This window comes from Mugil cephalus, chromosome 15 (genome assembly GCF_022458985.1).
Source record: "Mugil cephalus isolate CIBA_MC_2020 chromosome 15, CIBA_Mcephalus_1.1, whole genome shotgun sequence".
NCBI lineage: Eukaryota > Metazoa > Chordata > Actinopteri > Mugiliformes > Mugilidae > Mugil > Mugil cephalus.
The window spans coordinates 13,974,008-13,994,711 of NC_061784.1; the positions used below are offsets into that span (position 1 = coordinate 13,974,008).

At 42.2% G+C, this 20,704-nt stretch overlaps 1 protein-coding gene across 5 annotated transcripts in view; it reads right to left on the reverse strand.

The window, feature by feature from the left end:
• Positions 1-20,704, reverse strand: part of LOC125021010 (actin-binding LIM protein 3-like) — a 48,901-nt gene that overhangs the window by 11,212 nt on the left and 16,985 nt on the right. The window contains exons 4-15 of one of the 5 annotated variants that reach the window (XM_047606744.1): positions 18,916-19,028; positions 16,770-16,896; positions 16,444-16,537; positions 15,971-16,058; positions 9,412-9,470; positions 8,729-8,809; positions 7,250-7,411; positions 7,138-7,167; positions 6,207-6,318; positions 5,826-5,930; positions 3,245-3,295; positions 73-189 (exon numbers count right to left, since the gene is read on the reverse strand). In XM_047606744.1, the coding sequence (XP_047462700.1) occupies positions 73-189; positions 3,245-3,295; positions 5,826-5,930; positions 6,207-6,318; positions 7,138-7,167; positions 7,250-7,411; positions 8,729-8,809; positions 9,412-9,470; positions 15,971-16,058; positions 16,444-16,537; positions 16,770-16,896; positions 18,916-19,028 (1,139 nt within the window). Of the gene's footprint in view, positions 1-72; positions 211-3,244; positions 3,296-5,825; positions 5,931-6,206; positions 6,319-7,137; positions 7,168-7,249; positions 7,412-8,728; positions 8,810-9,411; positions 9,471-15,970; positions 16,059-16,443; positions 16,538-16,769; positions 16,897-18,915; positions 19,029-20,704 lie in introns of all 5 variants that reach the window. The other 4 variants (XM_047606743.1, XM_047606745.1, XM_047606747.1 and 1 more) reach the window with 4 other exon arrangements.

Below are 20,704 nucleotides of genomic sequence, written 5' to 3' on the forward strand. Positions count from 1 at the left end.
GAAATGACTGACAAAACTCACATTTGTCTCTTTGTCTGCCTTAAACAGGCTGCTAAACAGAGGCAGCTGTACCTTTCGGAGAACCAGTGTATGGATAGTAGTTGGAGTCCGGGTGATAAATGCCGTTACAGTTTGAGGTGGAAAGACGACTGCAGTTGACGAGGTTCTCATTAGTCTTACTCTTATTGGCTGCCGGAGAGGCCGATAGGTCTGACGGAAACACAGTTTCATTTTATTTTCGCATTTTCAAAGAATTTCAGGCAGATTTTCATGCTTGACTTTACAATCGGGCGCTCAGATGGAAAACGTCGACACGTCCTTCACAACGTAGAACATTGGCTTTAGGTATTTTTTTGTTCGGTTGCCGGTCTCTAAATGATTCACTAACCAATGTCAGACGTTTTGCGACAGTTTGCATGTGAGCGCAGGAGCGACAAGGGCGGACAGTGTTTACTTACAAGGAAGGGAGATGGAGGGAGGGAAGAGGTGCGCACAAAAAACAAAAACAAAGGAAGAGATAACAAAAAGGAGGTCAGAGGAAATAAGAAGGGCCGTGACACACAGCTTCCAGAGAGCAAGCGAGGCTGTCAAGGCTGAACAGACTTCAAGACGGATGTTGTTTAAGTTACGCGTTGTGGCTGAACTGTCACAGCAGCAACGCGACGAGACGGTGACATATAGCAAAGGTCACGCGTCGACTGATGCTGCCGACGCTTGAATGTGACTTTTGGTGTTTGGGGACAACCCAAAATTTTCCCAGCACACAAAATCCGGCTGTGACCTATTTGTGATATTTATTTATTTGTGTTTGGAAGAGGATTATGAGGTTGTTATTCTATGAGTCTTCATTTAGTAAGTGCAGAAAGATTCTTCATTCTCCCGCATACAATATGCAGACGGGACACAGGGTATGAATTTTTCATGGATTCACCACCCGAACCTGGAAGAGTTCATATCTGAAAGACGTGTCGAAATTACCGCTGCCACGGTATACCGATACCGACAATAATCATTAGTATTAATTTTTATTATACTTATTATACCGTGTAAATGATCCAGTGACACCTGAACACATCAAACATGTGTTTCATATCTGCGTGTTTTCTTCCGTTCTACTCTTATTTTGAGTGTAGTTAATTTCCCAAGGGAGAAAATTACACAAATGAAGTTAAAGACTCATTTCCTGGATTTTGCTGTTATTATTTACACTTTTGTTGATATCGTGTTAATATTGTTATCGTGACATAATCGTAAAGTGAAAATCTGATATGCACCAAAACAAAAGATGCAACTGAAGTAAAAACCGGAGTAAGGAGTGAATTATCTGTGATGGTTATTGTTCAGTCTGTGTTGGCGATATAACTAAACAACTCCTTAACGACACACAACGACATAGATGCAGCAGCTCTGCAAGTGTTTCAGACTGGACCTTTAAATTCACCCACACAGGCCCGATCACAGACTGCCCGCTCAGACTGAAGAGAGAGGTCTGTCAGCACTTTGGAGCGCGATGTAAATCACACAGAGGTCTTCCAGAGGAACTGTAACTCTGCGGGAGCTGCCACCTGAGCTCTGATGGATCACGCTCCGTGTTTGGAACCGTTTCTCCCAGTTTCAGTTTACCTCTTGAATCACCAGCTGAATCTCATTTCTGATGCGGCCACGGCTATCAGACTTTACGACCGCATAAAGTTCCGTTGTTTGTTAGTTGAACCGCGTCCCTTATAGTAACTTTATTACTGGGATGCACCAATCCAACTTTTTAATCTCCCGTTTGATAGCTCAGCTCGGGTTGAGAAATTTTATTGTCTCACTCCCTTAAATTTAAAAACTTAACTGTAAGGAGTCTTTTTCACATGAGGTAACTTTCATTATTACACAGGATAAGTGTTATAATCCTTTGGGCCAAGATCTGAGGCAAAACTACAGGACTACAACTGAAAAACCGACCAGCAGGCTAGCAGTCAGCTACCAACTAGCAACCAACAAGAAGTCACCAGCTAACTAGCCTAGCCAACCTCAGCAGGCTGACGTACAGTAATCCTGTCCCCCAGTAGATTGAGTGGGAAAATGCCAGCATTTCAACCACCCTGACAGTAGGAGGGGTTTTCGGTAAGAACTGATGGGATATGTGATTACATTTCAACCAACACTTCTCCCTTGTGCTGGGATTCGAGGCAAAACACATTTAGAAGACCGGTCCAACTGAAAAACTGACCAGCAGGCTAGCAATCAGCTACCGACTAGCAGCTAGCAACCAACAAGAAGACACCAGCTAACTAGCCTAGCCAACAGCAGTAGACAGTATGCAGCTAAGGAAAAATATCGCTGGCCCTGTGCACATCTGGTATTAACTGAACTACTTAAAGAAGAGAAGGTGTGAACACCCCCATGATGCATACAGGATATATCAAGAGATCTGATCTTTGAGGCGACTGTAGATCGTAGAGAGTTTACAGTTCATTACGTTCCACAATTTGTATCATGTCCCCATGTTGGGGGAACACTGGTGGCTCTGAAACTGCAGCAGCAGCAGCAGTGATCCTTTAGAAACAAGAGCTGTTCACACATAAACAACGTAGGTGTTCATTTCTATAGAGAGCACAAAACTGAGATCAGATCTCGGAGGCTCGGAAAGCCGCCGGTTGTGATGCAATCACTCAAGATACGTGTTAATATTAGGAAGGTTGTAAACCACACTGTTAAATAAGGTCAGTATTAGTATTAAACTTTTTCTTCAATTTATCATTCAGGATCGAAAATGCGTTGCATTTTCCTCCAGTAATACGTCACATTTAAGAAGCTGAAACCTTTTTCATTATTTGTCAAAATTGCTATAAATTGGCATTGATGTGAACTGCTTCACACTGGTACAGGTGACACCACGTGGCACCGGTACAATCTGCTCCATGTTCAGCAGACAATCAAATGCTGAACAAAACCCGTTACGGGGTTGTGATTATTCGGTTGCGCTCCATTAACTCTGCAGCCGATTTGGTCAGCGGTGAGTTCCCGCTGCATCAGGAGCGCAGGCTTTCAGTCACTTTCTCTGACCGCTCCCCGTTTGAGGGCAGGTGAATGGGAAGGCAACAGAGGCACGAGATTGTCGACGGGAAATAAACGTCTAAAAACACGTAGCTGGTTCGTTAAGTCGCACAAACAGGAGGCTACGAAGCGACGCAGCAATCAACTGGCTGGACAGGTAGGCTGATAAAGAGCTCATCATTATGGAGAATAGACCAACCTTGTCTCTTATAGATGGGGGGTTTCCTATAGATGTTGGTTTCCTCAGAAGCTGTGAACAAAAAGCAAAAAGGGAATTTTTTAGTGAGGAGAGAGGAGAATAATCTGCATCTCCTTATTCATCCCATCCCACCAAGTCAGTTGTACGTTTACAGTCTTCTTAACCATAAAGCTGACAGCACGAGTAATAAACTGATATGGCAGAGGTGGCGCAGCGCATCCAGATGACCTGACTGACGTGCAGAGAGGCTGTTTAATACAGCTTCACAGGCTTAGCACAGCGCAGAGAAGCAGATGGCTCAGGGATAACGAACGGGGAGGAGAGCAGTCGAAGGGTGGAAAGAGGAGAGGAACTTGGAAACGACAGGAGTGCATCTCGTAGCCCTCATTTTGGTGGCGCATTCAGAGCAATCGTTGAGCTCTGAGTGCTCGACAAGCACCTCATCTACACGCCACGGCAAACTGGAAATACTTTGAGTTGTAATCGACTAAAACAACAAAAAAGTAAAGCAAAGCACAGAAAAACTAAAAATATTTAGACTCTCTGGACAGAGCATGCCACCGATATTACCTAGTTAGTGGTTTGACTCCCAGCGGGCCAGCCGCTCTAAATTTGTATGCTCTTGTGATACTGCGAGGCACTCTGGATAAAAGCATCCACCAAATACATTTTGCTGAAAAGGGAGAGCTGTCGCAGAGCTGGCAAGGAAAAACGGCCTCGGCAAAAAAAAAGAAAAGAAAGAGAGAGGGAGAGAAAAAGAAACGACGAGAGGAAACATGCAGTGAGAAATGGACCGAGGGCAGGCGGAGGGGGTGATGGAGGGAAATCAAATGCACAGCTTGCGGTGAAAAAGAGGAGGCCTTTTTTAAAGTGAAGGGAACAAAGACGGAGTGGAACATCCAGGGAGGAAAGAGGATTTAACTTGATAAAATGTAGCGCTGATGGACTGTTTAAATAAAATGGAGCGTTATTAGTTGTTAGATGAAAGCGCTCGTATGTTATACAGGAGCTCCAGATCAGTGAGATAAATTAGGCAGAGACGGCCCACAATGAAAGGGGGACTAGTTTAATAGGTGTTAAAAGCTCATTAATATAACACAAACCCGATGAGAGGTCTCCTCTCTGTGCTTCCATGCTACATGAAATTTATCGGTCAACTAAAATCATATCTTGATCCTTTTCCATTATGGATTATCTGCATTTTTTAACAGGATATACAGATCGTAGTTTCCTGAAAGTGGAAGATCGGAGGCAATAGTAACATATGTTTTTACGTTTTCCTTCATAACTCAGAGACCACTTGAGACACACTAACCCTCTTCTCATTGGTCTTGACCACCAACCAGGGTGCTTCAGCTTTTCATCAAGTCTCACTCTGTTGCGATAGGTGGGACAGATAATAACAATACTTCATCCTTTTCCATAGAAAAAAAATAAATATGCAATTGCAATTTTTGATGAAACATAAAGTGTAGGTTCAGGTCTCTGCAGATAAAAACTCAAAAGCCGAGTTTTCCAGCGTCCACTAAGATTAGCATGGTTGCTAGCATTAGCTGTCCCGCTAACTGTATCAGAGTAATCACACGATTACAGCTGTAGCATCAAATGATCTCAGACGCCATGTGAAGTCCAAGCAAAGGTATTTCTAATATTGTAATAGCAACTATTCTAATGGTAACTGGATTTTGATTATTATATATAAGAAGTATAGATTATTAAAACCAAACTCTCGTATGCTAGCTAGTAACTTTGATGGTGGCGTACTGTGATGGAAACCGCCACCACAGTCATTTTCAAGTCTTCTAATGCAAAAGTAGTTTTTTTTGACCACATATTGTTATATGGGTCCACACGTTGACAATATGAGGTTGTTGTCACGTTTTTTATTTTTTTTATTTTGTTGTGTTAATATTCTTTTCTTTGTTTTGAGTTCCCTGGTCATTCCTGGTGAGCGAAAGATGATGCTTCTCCATCTCTGCAGATTTCGCATTGATTGTTTTGTACGAATGAAGATGTAACACATCCAGGAAAAGTTAACCGAACAGATTTGGAGATATAAAAAGCATTTTTCGGTGAAAGCTTCTGTTGCCATTGCTGAAAATTAGGCAGGAAGTAGAAACAAAAATGAATCCAACTGACAATAAAGACACAGCGTTGACTAGTGCACAAGTATAAATGGCTTGCATTGATGTCGGCTACGTGTGTTACGGTGTCTATGTCCTGCAGTACATTAAATGAGCCTTAACTGTCATCACTTTTCCTTGCTTTTGATTTTTATAAAGTGTTACTATTGTCTCCGGTTTCCTTTAAACTGTTCAAATATGTTTAGTTTTTTTCTTTGTAAATAAAGAAATAGTTTACTATAATAATTCTTTAAGAATTAGGAAAGACGCTAGTGTGGTTTAATATGTGTGTTAGGGTGTTGGTCAGGAAGGTTAATGGTTAGACAGGAATTATTAGGAGAATTTAACGATCATTTATCTACAAGGGACAGTTTGGATTGTGGGACCGTTTTGGATTTAACTGAGTAAATGCGGGTTAGTAAATAGGTCAGGAGTCAGGGTTACATGTGACATCCTACCTGGCACATGGAAATGCTTGGGGGCTGGGAAGGTGGCGGTGGTGGGCGTAGCACACCTGGGTTGTGGCTGACTGTAATAGGGGGAACTCCTGCCACTCTCACTGCCTGCAGCCAGCCCAGCCAATCACAGTGAGAGAAACCAAAGCATGACGTCCCCAAACAGAAAGACAGACGGGCTAATGAAAGACAGACCTGAGGAATTACAGGTGTGTGTGTGTGTGTGTGTGTGTGTGTGTGTGTGTGTGTGTGTGTGTCTGTGAATGTCGAGGCTCCAGACAGGACAGAACACCTCGCTGCACACACACAAACAACTAGTGCATGTTTCCAGTTAGGGACCTCGTATTCTCTGTGTGCGTGTCTTTGCTCGAGTGGGTGGATTACCAGGGTGATAATAATGCAGCGGGGAGCCGCCGTGGCGACTGTGTGCGGGAGAGTCGGTGAAGGCCGAGCTGGATGAGCGCCTCGTTCTCAAGTCCGTGCCATCCAAGAGGTCCTAAACGGAAAAAAAAAAGTCTTGGAGTAATGTGTTTTAATTTAATAAGGGGAGTAAATTAGACCTGAAGGCAGCTTCAAAAACACAGTCTGATTTAGGGTGACAGCAGTTTCATTTCCTGCATTGTACATATGCTGCTAGCAGTCTGATTTGGTCAGTGATGTGTGAGTCTTTAACAGCCGATTGACATGGTTTCCAGACTAGCTTGTTGCTAGTCAGTAACAGTGAAATGGCTGCATGTTAAATATGCAGCTGGTTAGCTTAGCGTACTTTGTCGGCGGGAACCGGGAGGGAACCAGCACGTCTAAATCTGTGTGAAGGGAAGAAGCGCACTAATTAAGACACCTCAGGTGTAAAGACAACAGGTTATGAGGAGATGTGGTGGGACACAAACTTTCTTTTGTTCAGTGAGTCTCCAAATTCCCAAAATGTCTTTCTTTTTCCTTTGATCTATCATTGCTCTAGGTTTTTTTCTAACCTCACAGGTATTATGGGTAATATTCTTTTGTGAAAAACAAGCTTGCAGTGATATAAAGTGTGCCTCAGATTAGGGACACAGCGATGTCTTTCTCTTCAGACCACAGTTTCGGGACCACTAGCGCATTCTGTTGAAGGAATAACGGACAATTAAAGGAAATCACTTCTCAAACTATTCTGATTATCCAGTACCTGTATCTGTTCTTTTCCCCTGTAATACAGCGCTAAATACCTCAGATCAAGAGTCCAGCTGTGCTATTTATATTTATTTACTTTGGAATAAACAAAAAAGAAACCTTCTGAATCAGATGGACAAGTACAATAAAAAGGTGGAATACTTACATGAGTATACGGTGACAAGGAGCCCAGTGACTGGATGAGAAAATAAATACATGTCATTGTTATTTGTTATTCTAGTGGAGATTTATGGTGTAAACTCAGAATCAGTCTCTACCTGCCCACAGTTGTATCTCTCCATAGTGTCGTCTGAGAGGTGTGAGTGTGCATGGTCCGCCTGATAAGGGATGATATCAGGCCGCTGGTTGTCATATATGGCTTTGACCCTGGGCAGAGTCGCCAGCTGCTTATAGTCCAAGACATCACTGTCAGCCTTGGACTGCGGGGGGGACAAAGAGACAGATACTAAGTGTAGACGTAAATAGAAAAGCTGGATGTGATTAGTTTTTCAAAACCAGAGATGGCAGAGACAAATGCTAATAATAATGCTAAACCAACCTAAAGGCCGATGGAGTCTTACTACAATCAGATCTCTGTCATTTTCTATGACTGCCTGATCAGAGCATGAGAGGTGCTTTCTTTTTTATCTATTCTGAACATTCAAGCCACAATCATGGAGAATGAATAAATGTATTATTCAGGAGAGGATAGCGCTGCACAGCAGTGGCCTCCGAGCTAATCGTAGCACCTTCCAATATGGACGACGTGTTCCCACTTGCTTGCATTGGCCAAACTGAAGTTTGGAGACAGAGTCTGATCAGTACGGTCCCAGAGTGGAGCCGCAATATCGATGAAACGACCACACTTCCTCCAGACTGACCCGCGTTTTCAGTTGGTTTAATTAATTCTAAGCTCTACTCTACCTCCAGTATACCAATGTAAAATCCACTCTCACAGGTCTCACAGGGTCGGCTGGGATGGCAACTGATGTCACATCCTCTTTCTACAGCATCAAACGACAAACTAAACCAAAAGGCATTTAAAAAAGGCAAGCGGACTTGTAGAGTTTTGAGAAGACGAAGGCTGGTGGGAAGTTAAGATAACATAGTACTTTATTGATCCCCACTGGGGAAATTCAAAAGTTGAGATTTAAATAGGAAACTCTGTGGGTAAAACAAAACCTCAACTTCCCACCGGTCTCTTACAACTAAAGAAGCTACTCAGATGCAACGTCTCCTCAAAACTCAACAAGTAAATGCCTTTTTGGATCATCATGACCTGGATCACTGAGAACCTTCACAGAAATACATACTAAGCCGAAACTCATCCAAACAATTGGCACTTGAACATGCATCAACATTATATTAACTACCTAAAACGACCAAAACCATTCTTGAAAAAAATTATTTGATCTGTATCCTGAGGAGGACGTGGAGACTCATACTGCAGGAGGAGCTCTACTTGTTTTGGCTTCACTCTAAAAGACTATTTATTCTAACAGGCCTCAGCATAGACCCCCAACAGTGAGACATACAGCTGAGTGAAGCATGGAGACAGAGGGGCGGGGAGACAGACAGACAGACAGACAGACAGACATACAAGAAGTCTGCTCAGAGACAGATAACTTGGACACTTTCGGGGACTCTTTGTGCTTCTGTCTGTGCCAGTTATATTTGAATGACGGCTGTGACAGCGACAGCTTAAGGCGTATCCGCGGCGGTGCGGTGTCGGCGTAGCCATGGCGACAGCAACTCACACAGATGAGCCGGTGCGGGGAGCCGAGGAGAGGAGAGGAGCCCGGAGAAGAAATGGACGCCGTCTCGGAGGTCCGTCTCAGCTGGAGGCGGCGGATGTAAGAGAATGTTAGTAAAGTTTTTATTAAATAAAGTTTTTAATTACTTCAAAACTAATACAATGACTACACAGATATAAACGTCCTCTGTAACGCATGCATGAGACTGTCATGCACTGTAAAAATGCAAAGAAATAACACTAATTAAAGAAGTGTATTGCTTCTGTAAAGGTGAGTGAATGCTTTCCTATGACTGTAATAAATTCCAAAGTGCTCTTAACTTCTCAAACACCTTCTTCTCTCTACAGTGTGCATTTGCAAATGAAAGAATAGTTTTTCCCTCCATGTTTTAAATTTACATCCTGATTGAATGACTTCCTCATGTGATAAACCCTCATTACATTATTTTGCATTTTCATGATAAGTGTTGTGGTTCAGTGGAATTAACCGCATGTGGGAAAATATGCAAAATAAAAGGCAGACCGAAGAGCTATATTTTACATTTGAGTTAGTTCAGTTCCTTATAATGCACCAACAACATCTAAACGGAGAATGAGACAGCAGGGGGAGAAAGAAGCAAAGGGAGGACGGAAACAGAAACGGAGAGAAAGGGCAGGGGGTCGCAAAGTATTTTGAGTTTCACTCACCCTCAGTTTTCTCTCCAGTCGAGCTGCTTCTTTACACATGGGGTGCCAAACCTCCGAACCTGCGCACACACACGCACAAACATAGACAAGCTTTGATTTTTATCTCGGTTCACTTGGTTTATCGCGTGTGGGCCGCAGCCGTACAGTTTTATGGGATCCTATGAAGAGTAGATCAGCCTTTTTTCAAGTGCATCAACATCAATCAAGAGCACACACACACACACAAGAGGAAGAGGGGCGTTTGGCTGTGGAGGCAGTTTGTCTGGTCTGAGAACAGAGGATGTAGCTCTGCTGGTCTCCCCACACACAGAGAAAAACAGAGGAAGACAGCGAAAATGTTCAGAGTCTCAGTGGGTCTTACAGTTTTAGTCCATCCGTTGCTTTGTCCAGACTTGAGTGCCATGAAGATTTTATACAAACCTGCCATCAAGCACTGTGGTCCTACGTCGTCATGACAAGCCTTAACATGCTAACACTGATGTATTAGCATTATCACTGTGACCATGTTACCAAGCTCCTGTGCCAAAGGACACCCCCCAAAACACAGTATATGAACAATTATTCAAGAGTAAACAGTAGAAATGTACATTTTTGTAAAACTTACTATTATAGAATCGTGCTAAATGATTGATTGAATTGCTGAATGAGATGGAGACAGTGGAGACTGAGACTTTGGCCTGTTCATACAAGCAATGTGATGGTTGAGAGGGGACTGTGAAGGGACCTGTGAAGCGCCATGCGTGGACATTGTTGGCTGCTTTTTCTTTAATAAACTCCCTAAACCAGGGGTCGGCAGCCTTCAACACTCAAAGAGCCATTTGGATCCGTTTCCCACAGAAAAGAAAACACTGGGAGCAACAAAACCGCTTTGACATCTAAAATGAAGATAACACTGCATATATCGTTTTGACCTCTATGCTAGGCCTATAGTGTTGCATTTAAAGAACTGCTACAGAGAAAACGAAATTGCATTTATGTAACATAACAGGGATTTATCCGTGGTTGGCTTACCTGGGCTCGAAAAGTTCAATAAATAGCGGGCTGGACGTGCCGGCGGGTGTCGCACGTCGGCAGTTGTGACGTATATTTTGAGCGACAAAAAAATTAAATACATTTTATTTTAATGTTAAAAGATCACCATCGATTCAAATTTAGAATTATATTTAAAAAACTAACTCACTAAAATAAAAATACATTTGAATTAAATACTCGATAGCAACTAGTAAATGTGCTGCAATGCACTGTGGGAGTTCAGTGTTTTTTGGTTGTTTGATGTTACAACCGTGAGTGTGGTGTGGCATTCAGTGTCATTCAGTTGTTGTGTAGCTCTCGCTCGCTCACTGATGAGTGACTAGTTGCCGCTATTCATGCGGCTCCGGAGCCGCGGGTTGCCGACCCCTGCCCTAAACAGATACCTAGATATGCCTGAAGAATGCTAATGGTCTCAGAGATTACAGCCAATTTAAAGTGTACATTTCCTACTGCAGCAAAACACAAGTTGAGTTTTGTTATGAAATAGTATAGAAACTGCATGTCTGAAACACTAAATTATGGAGCGAGAAGGAGCCACTACAGTGAGCTGTTAGAAGAAGAGCTGCACACTGTGAACGAATGGGCTCGGCTCAAGTTCCTTATGCAAAAGCATAGACTGTATATAAATATTGACAATGTGTCCCCGCTTTGTGGAATTGGCCAAACTGAGATACGGGCAGCTCCATCTTGCAAGTTTGGAGTCTGTGTGGTGCGAGAGTGAAGCCACTAAATACTAAATACACAGAAACTACGCTCTACTCTACTGCTTCTACTTACAAGGAACTGTTGGATTATACACTGTACTTATTTATTCATTTTTCAACTCTCACGGTTCCATCGAACCACTTCACGGAGCGATTGGAATGGCAACTAGTGGTCGCCGTTATGTCACACCTGGTTTCTGCAGATTCAAATAACTAAAAGTTAAACTTACATTAACTACCTAAATTGACACAAACCATCCTTGAAAACAAAAATGATTTGACATGAATTTTTGTGTTTTAGTCCCATCCACTAACATGGAGGAGGTGAAGCTTTTGAGCTATACTGCAGCCAGTCACTAGGGGGAGCTCTACTTGCTTTGGCTTCACTTTTGACGAGCTGCTCCCCTCCATCTTTATATACAGTCTATGTGGAAGCATAACCTACTTTGTTCACAGGGCACCTTGGATGGCTTGCCAATACTTGGCCACTGAACCTGATCTAATCCACATTTACAACTTCTCAGTCTTCACAGACTCACGCCATTAGTGGCATCTGAGAATGGTGGAAAAAGGCAGATTATTAACCAACATCTTTATCAAAACGGAAATAGTTAGTTTTTTTCTGCACTCCAGATTCTCTCACCTGTTGCATTAAATGGCATTTACTAATAAAAAAAATGATCAACTACGGTAGACAACTTAAAAATATTCAAGATTTGGACTTCGAATAAGGATAGCATTCCTTTTAAAATGTAAAAGCCCTCCACTTAAGAGACAGAACACAAGGAAGATGGACACAGGAATGTAAGACAAGTGTTTAAATAGTAAAAATGTTGCATGTCCCTCTTTTGGCAAACTTGTGCTTCAATAATCTTTGCAATTAAGAAGAAGATGAAGGAAGGAGAGAGAGGACAGAGGGGAAACAGGCAATGTACAGAGAAAGAAAGGGAGGGTGAACCATAGAACGGGAGAGGAAATGATTGAGGGCTATAAGATCTGATACATAACAATAAACCACTAATGTCAGGATGTACACGTGGATCAGATAGTGATAATGACAGTAATATATCCGCACACACACACACACAAATAGGGACATACACGTATGCTGCCGACTATGTATCATTTCCTCGGGCCCCGGGGCCATGCAGGCCAGCAGAAATGGACTCAGTTAGCTGATCATGACTCTAATATACAACCACTATCAACACCATAAATCTGACCTGCACACACAATATGTAAGCGCACACATAAACAAGCACCGGAGGCTGCACACACTCCGACGCACGCTCACACAAACCTGCGCACAAAATCAATACCGCAGACAGAAACCATGCGTGGTGATTCAGTGCACCCCGTCCCACCCACGCTCCTCAACTCTGCCTCTGAACAGATGTGTGGCGTTGAGCTCCTTTTCCTCCTGGATGAGGAAAATCTAATCTTGTGCAGAGGTAAAAAAAATATATATATATATATTAAATCCTAAAAACTGAGTAATAAATAAGTTTAATATACTAAATAGAGTTTCTTACATGCAGATGTGACATTTACAAGTGAAGCCTCTGCTGTGTTTAGACAGATGGTTTAGCTTCATGCAAAGTAAAGGTAATCAATGGGACAAACAGGCTGCCTGATCTCGGAGGGCGATATTCAAACGTGCGGGATGAAAGCAGCCAGTGTAAATCCATTGACGGGCAGTGCGTATGTCATTTGAAATTCTGATAGAATTGTATAAACCGGCAGATATTTGAAAGTCCTCAGGCAATTTTGTTTTTGCTGAATCATGTCAGGAGAAACGGAGCCCACACCAGGATAAAGCAGGCTAATGTAGGACAGAGATCTTTGTCACTACATTTAATAAATAAGCCACAGATACAACACAAAGGTGTAAATGTTCACTTAATCCTGTTCACTATTTAAGGTGTTTACAGTACAATTTGTATGAATCATCATAAAAAGTGGAAATGCACACATAAAGCTACAGTGCAGGGCTTTCAAATATACACCAACCAGCCACAACATTAAAACCACTGACAGGAGAAATACATAACATTAACCATCTTGTGACAATTCAATGTTCTGCTGGAAAACTTTTGGACCTGACCTTCTATTTGACAGATCTCATAAAGAAACAGAGTTGGCTACAGGCTACAACTATAGGAGTACTATGACAAAGTTGTGAATGTAACCTCAGTTCTATGAATTCACCCTCTGTGGCGCTTGGGAAAAAAATGATAAAAAATTAAACATAAAAGTTGAGAAAAGTTTCTGATACTCCTGACGAAAAGAAAAAAAACAAAGAAATTTGATGATCAGTTCACAATATGTTAGGAGGAGTATGTAATTACTCTCACCACAAGAGGGGGGAACCTCCTGCACTAGTAGTTTTAAATCAATTAAATCGTCATTATCATTAACGACGCATCTTCTGGTTTATGACAATCCGTCTTAGCAACATTCTTCAAACTGAAGTAACGGGACAGATTCAGTATTAAAGCACAACCTGATCAAAACCCACCATGGCCTGCAGTCAAAGTTTTTGCCAAATTATAAATAAAATAACGGTAGTGTCACCATAACTTGAGGTGACCAACCAAAGAATGATGGTTAAAAAAAAAGATTAATTCCAACAAGAGTGGCTGTCGAAATGAAGCAGCCATGATTAGTTCATCAAATAGTTCTCCATCCTGGCAACCAACCACACCCACGCCACCACTTGTTATTCCACACAAGCATTGTGAGATTGATTGCAAGTGTGTGCGTGCGGGTCGGTGTGGCCGTGCATGTGCGTCCTAATTGAGTGTGTCTCACCGGGGCCATTGCTCAACCCTCCTGCTTGTCTCAAGTCATCAGGAGGAGTGAATGTAACCTTGGGGCAGCTGACTGGAGCTAAGCACGCACATGTAACAACACACACACCTACAAACACACACACACACCTGGGTTCTTATGCACACACTCGAATGAGGTATGAGCAGAACATGGTGTATGCATTTACAGGAATAGATCAAAACACATGCACACACGGACATCAAGTACAATATGCAAATGCTCAGTTTTACTGGGGGCTCTGAGTGGGAGAGCAGCAGAATGTCAATGAGATGAAACAGGAGGCGTCGACCTGTGTGGCGACTCTGACACTGTGTGTGTCAGCCACGTGTTACGGTACAGTACCTTCACATTTAATCTGGATTCAAACTGTCAGGCCAAGTTATCTGGGAGACAAAAAAAAATGTCTTTTTTATGTCTTTGAGTGGAGCGACTTGAATATGTTCCCCTTCATCTTAAAACGGTGCACAAGTCAAAAGCAGATGGGAGGAGGTGAAGCAGGCTGGGCCCGTGACTCAGAGTTCGATGGATTGAAACCATCTTCTACTTGTGAAATGGCTGGTTGTAACTAAATGTTTTAGGTTTTAAACTTTTACATCACATGGATGGCTTAAGGCTTATAGGCTGTTTAAGCTTTGTCATAATTGTGAAGCCGAAGTTACCTTAACCAAGCCAACCTGAGATACCCAAACGCCAGAAACGTTTCTGCTTTAGTATTTCCAGTTGCACTTTTGGGTCTATACAGCTGAAGAGCCCTTGAGCAAGGCATCCCTTAACTGCTCTGTGTTTTCACAAGATGTAAACAATGCCTAAAGGTGAAATAATGTGTACACAATATCACCACCACGTTCTTTTTGCAATTCTGCTGTTCAGTCCTAGTTTTCGAAAGTCAATGCTATGATTACAGTCATAATCTAGCCACCCCTAAATTAATGTTTTTCATTATTCACTGTATTAGTTTAAAATTAGTGAATGAACACTTTTTATTGGGGGAGGTGACTGGCTTTAGGGATTTTTTTTGCTGTTGTTGTCGTTTTTATAAAATATATCAAGAAAACGAGGACATTACTTTAACAAAAAGCCGGTTTCTCCCACACAGTCACTTAGATTCCCCAGTGTTCTCACATCAACCGGTCTGATGGTATCCATGAAGGAGCTTATTAACTCTAATCACTCTTATCTAGTTTGTACAACACAACAGAATAGAACAGAAGCTCCTGGATGATTCAATTCAAACCTCTGACAAAGTCGGCCTCATTCAGGATAATCCTGTCACTGACCGGGCAGAATAATGGACAGAGCAGCGGAGGTGAAGGCTGAGAGGTAATTGACTCCAACCTTTGTGCGCTTCAGATGGGGGAAGGTGTCTTTACCACTGACTCTAACAACGAGTGCATGTGCGAGATCAATAACCTGCACACTGGTACTTTCTTCTTTTTATCAGGTCGCCTCCATCTATCTGACTTGTCTTCTTGTTTTCTTTCGTTTTCTTGTCACACACACACACACACACACACACACACACACACACACGCACACACACACACACACATTTCTACTAAACCTAACCGCTACCCTCACCTCCACCAAGTCTTTACATTAAAGTTTAATGATTTATGTTGGGGACTTTCTTTTCCGTCCCTCAAGGGAGGCGAGTCCCCACAATGCGACCGTTTACACTGATTTATGTCCCCACAACGTCAGTAATATTAGAGCGCACAGAGCACCCATGCACAGATGCACAGTTACACACAGGCCATCTGGACACTTGCAGAGTGTAACTAATTCAATAGAGAGTCTATTTTTATGCCTGGTAACTGTACAAATGAAGAAGCACCTTTGGAATTCAACACACATGCATTCAGAGGAATTATTTTATCTGCAATTCAGTAAAATATTTGGCTGTATTTTTTATTTTTTTTTATTACTTACACATGTATTTGTGCTCTAAGCAAAAGCTGTTTGTCACACTCTCCCCTCCCGTTTCCCCTCACCTGTAAGGTACATTTCTTCTCCTTCCAGGAACATCATGTGACAGCGGGCGCACCTGGCGCAGCTCGGGTGGTAGTGTTTCCCTCCAGCCTGCAGGAAAGACAGAGGTTGGGGGAAAGGGAAGGTAAGAGCAAGAGAAAAGGAAATAAATCAGGCGGAGAGAAGTACAAGCAGGTGGCACGGATGACAAAGGTGGACCAGAGTGGCGATAAGAAAACGGAGAAGAGTGGGAAGAGACGAGAGGGCGGAAAAGAGATGAGTGGGGCAGAGTGTTGCTTTGTTGGGTTTTCAGAAGCTGCTTCGTCATCAGTCAAGACTTGAGTCATCTGAAGAGGGACAGCTGCGTTTTTTTTGTGGCTTTTTATAGACTGACACACGCTAACGGAGACAAAATAAATAAATAAAATCATGCAGATGCCCATCAGTCTGTTGATTCCTTCCGGCTGGAACACGGGCAACAGACGGATCTACTCACCTCGAGCACTCTGCCACTGATGAACCTGTTACAGCCCTCACACCGGATCCCAAACTGGGTGTGGTAGTCGGTCTCACAGTAAGGTATCCCATCTCTGCCGGGGACAGAGGGAAAACTGATCAGCTTTACCTTGTGGTTTTGTGAAACTGCTCCACTAAATTAAAAATATTTTTTCCTTACAAATATTAAAATAAATGCCGTGGATCTTTGTTGAGTGTAGGTTCAGATTAGAGGATGTGGATTGATTGAGGAACATACATACATACATGCACATGTAAATGGCCATGATTTGAACTGAGTTGGATCTAGAGGATGTGGACACCTACTTGCTGATGTACTCTCCAGTGAGCGCACAGCCGCACGTCCGGCATTTAAAACAACTGACGTGCCACTGCCTCTCCAGAGCCAACAGAGACTGACCCTGTTTGATCTCCTCGCCGCAGCCTGCACAGTCTGGAGGAGAGAGGAGGAGAGAGGAGAGGAAAGGAGAGGCAGGAAGTAATGAGAAAGCACACACAAGTGCGATAGCATCAGCCAGGAACATTTTAAGCATCCGTGCATTCATCATCCTCTCTCTCCGTCCTTGCTTCTCCGCTCTGCCAACCTCTCATCACTACTCTCCTCCTCCTCCTCCTCCTCCTCCTCCTCCTCTCTTCCTCTTCCCTCTCAACTGTCGTGACAGTCACACTGTCTCTGCCAGATGGAGATACCAGAACCGGGCTGCAAGTCTACCTGGAGCAGCAGGCCACCTCCTGTGTGTGTGTCTGTAGGTGTGTAGCTACGGGGAAGGAGGCTGTGTTTCTTGCAGCATGAAGCAGGTGGAGAGTGGAAGTCTCAGTGTTCATCAGTAGGGGAACAAACAGCCTCACGAGCTGGATGATATGAGATGCTTCCGCTTCTTAAGGATGGATCCAATCTTAAATTTTTCATCATTGTGACCAAAAGACAAACATGTCATAGTCTGGCATACTGTAACTTATTTCTCAGTGACTTCTATTTCTATAGTTTTCCAAAAAAAATACAAAGTTTTACGTTTATTGTAATGAATGTGAACATTTCATTTTGACTCAGTCATCCTGTCCTGCTGTTGTAAACGCTCACTGGGACACCGTGATGGCTCCTGCCAAATCTCCAGGGGAGGGAAATACTGGCACTGTTGGATGATGTCGCTTTGATGGCTAAGGTGACCCATTCAAAGAGTAACTTAACAGCAGGATAATTAGACATCTCCACGTTACATTAAACAAACGCTGGTTTTGAAGCATAACCCAAGTAGCAATACCACCATAAGCCACTAGATAACTCATTTATGAGAGAGTCTGTTGATTGATTCTGAGCTGGTCACATGTTTTTAATTTGTTACATCTAGCCAATATTCACCCATAGAGAAGTGGCAATAACAGAGAATAAAATTGGAATTAAAGGTTAAAATATGCCACAGAGCTCAGCCAGCACAGGATCGAGAAAATATGGGGAAAACTCGATTGCCCCCTTATTATCTGAGACAAATGTTAATGTCTCTCTTTGACATTTGCTAAAATTTTATATAGGAAAAATGAATAATCTCAAAAACGCCCAACACCGCTTTACAAAGGAATGAAGTTTGAAGTTAACCAAGCCTTATGCTAACTAGTTATCTAGACTAAAGGCTTAGAAACAAAGCAGCAACCGTCATATATACCGCGAAATCCATGTGTGCATGTAATTTACATCGATGTAGATAGCCGAATTTAACTCATAATCTTATACACTTCATAGACTGTATAAATATGGACAATGTGTCGCCACTTCCTTGTATCGGCCAAACTGATGCCAATTTCCCACCATGTTGTGAGTCTAGAGCAGAATCTGCACAGTGTGGTCCGAAAGTTTATCCAAGAAACTGACACTTGAACATGCATCAGTATAATATTAATTACTGTCCCTTCCACTAACATGAAGGAGGTTGAGTTTATGACCTATACTGCAGCCAGACACCAGGGGGAGCTCTACTAGCTTTGACTTCACTTTAGAGGAGCTGTTCCTCCATCCATCTTTGTGCTGTCTATAGTTCAGTTGTTTAAATGGGTGTAAAGGCAGATACTTTAGTATGAGTGAAATATAAAGTGACTCGTCACAATAATTTCATTCAGCACAGGGGAAATTAATCTAAAGTGAGTCTATGAGATGAATTTGACAGAAAAAGTATAACTCAAACAGCTTTTGTAAGAAATATCTTTTTTACTTTTTACTTCTTTTATCTTCAACAGGAATGAATGGGTATAGAACCAAGTCTACAACATGTTAAGTTTTGGTCATCTCATATTGGCATATGAATATATACAAAAACTAACTAACTAACCACAGTTGCTGTTGATAATAAGTCTGGTGTGCAAAACTAAGAGCATCTTTAGAGCACACGTGCATGCCGAAGCAAAGCATGGCATTTTACGCGAGTGTGCACACATTTTTGAGTGCGTGTTTGTTTCTTACAGCTTGGTCCGTGGACCTTGACGGGCTTGTCGCTGCTCAGAGAGTGTGAGCACTGCTGACACACACACTTTTTCCCACAGAAGGTCACCTTGTCTCCAATGGGGAACGGACTCCTGAGAACAAACACACACACACAGGAAATAATAAAAATCAGTAATGTCGTGCAGATACAGCACAGCAGGAATTATAAATAAAGTCTCAGTCGCTTCCACTATCCAGTGGTTTTATTTATTTATTTGTGTAAATAAGTTCGTATTTTACTGGCAGGTTTTGATATTCGACAAGAAGGGAGATTTTCCTTTGCACATTCAAAGTTAACATGACGTGAGTGGTATTGTAGCTATGAATATCACGCAGATTTCCTCTCACGTTACGGATGAAAACTAAGTGAATAAAGCTTTGGGACTCAAACAGAGTCAGCTGTATTCCTACAATGTGAGGCTATGATGATGAACAATGTTTTTTTGTCAAAACTATAATAGAAAACTGTATCGCACGACTGGATAAAGTGAGCACTTGTCTTCTCCAGAAGCAGCAATATAAAACTCTTACCATTTTCGTTTATTAGCCATTTAGTTTGGAACTCAAATACATTGAAATATTTTCTGACCATAAAGAGTTTAACATGGTTCATATAATATGAATTGATATAACATAAACTGAAGGATTAAACTTTGGTTACCGTTGCGCTCAGGCTCCTTCAACACTTAAGGGATGTTAAAGACAGAGCATTTAAAGCACAACACAGGAGAGATAAACCTTATTAAACTCTTTGGAAAGCAAAATGAAATGTTTCCACTCACAGCTTTGATTCAACTTTAATGAGGCAAACATTAGATTTGCACGACACATGATGATCATGGTAAGTCCATCCAACTGAGGCAAACATAATAAATGAATAAGCATGAAGTGCTTGATTTGTTTGTTAAGTCATAAATCATCAACTTCCTGCTCTAGTCTGTCACCATTACCGACTCATTTATTCATAATCTTCAAGTCCTTTTTACATTTAATCTGTTCCTTACTTTTCAATAAAGCTGTGACAAACCCGCAAATGAAACATGTTGAATGAATGTTGATTTGTTGCTTTTAATTATCAAAGACAAGAAAGTCTGCCTGACATTCCTCGCGCGAACGCTCCCAAACAGTGTTGAGACCATGTAGTTTACAAAGCTCCGATGATCTGGCTCGGTTTGCACAGATCAATGAAAGCAAGAAAACGAACGCACTAATTTACTGGCCTGCCTCCTCATACGTTGCATTCTAATTGTAATGGGCCACCTGTGGTATGTGAACAGACTTCCAAACTCATTAATCCGCATATGTGCTGCTCTGTGTTGCTGTTGTTTTTATAGCCGCGCGTTACAGAGGAAGCGGCGCCAGGAGGGCTGCTGACGAGGTGTTCACAGCTTCGAGTGAACGTTAACAGAAAGATTTATTTTAATTCCACTGCACCTGCTACTATTTACACTGGCCTTTCCGCTATACTTTTTTGATTTATTGCATTTAAAATGTACATATACACTCGCTTGCCACTTTATTAGGTACACCTGTTCAATTGCTTGTTAACACAGCCAATCACATGGCTGCAATTCAGTGCATTTAGACATGTAGAGGTGATCAAGACAACTTAGTGAAGTTCTAACCGAGCATCAAAATGAGGAAGAAAGGGGATTTAAGTGACTTTGAATGTGGTTTGGTTGTTGGTGCCAGACGGGCTGGTCTGAGTATTTCAGAAACTGCTGATCTACTGAGATTTTCATGCACAACCATCTCTAGGGTTTAAAGA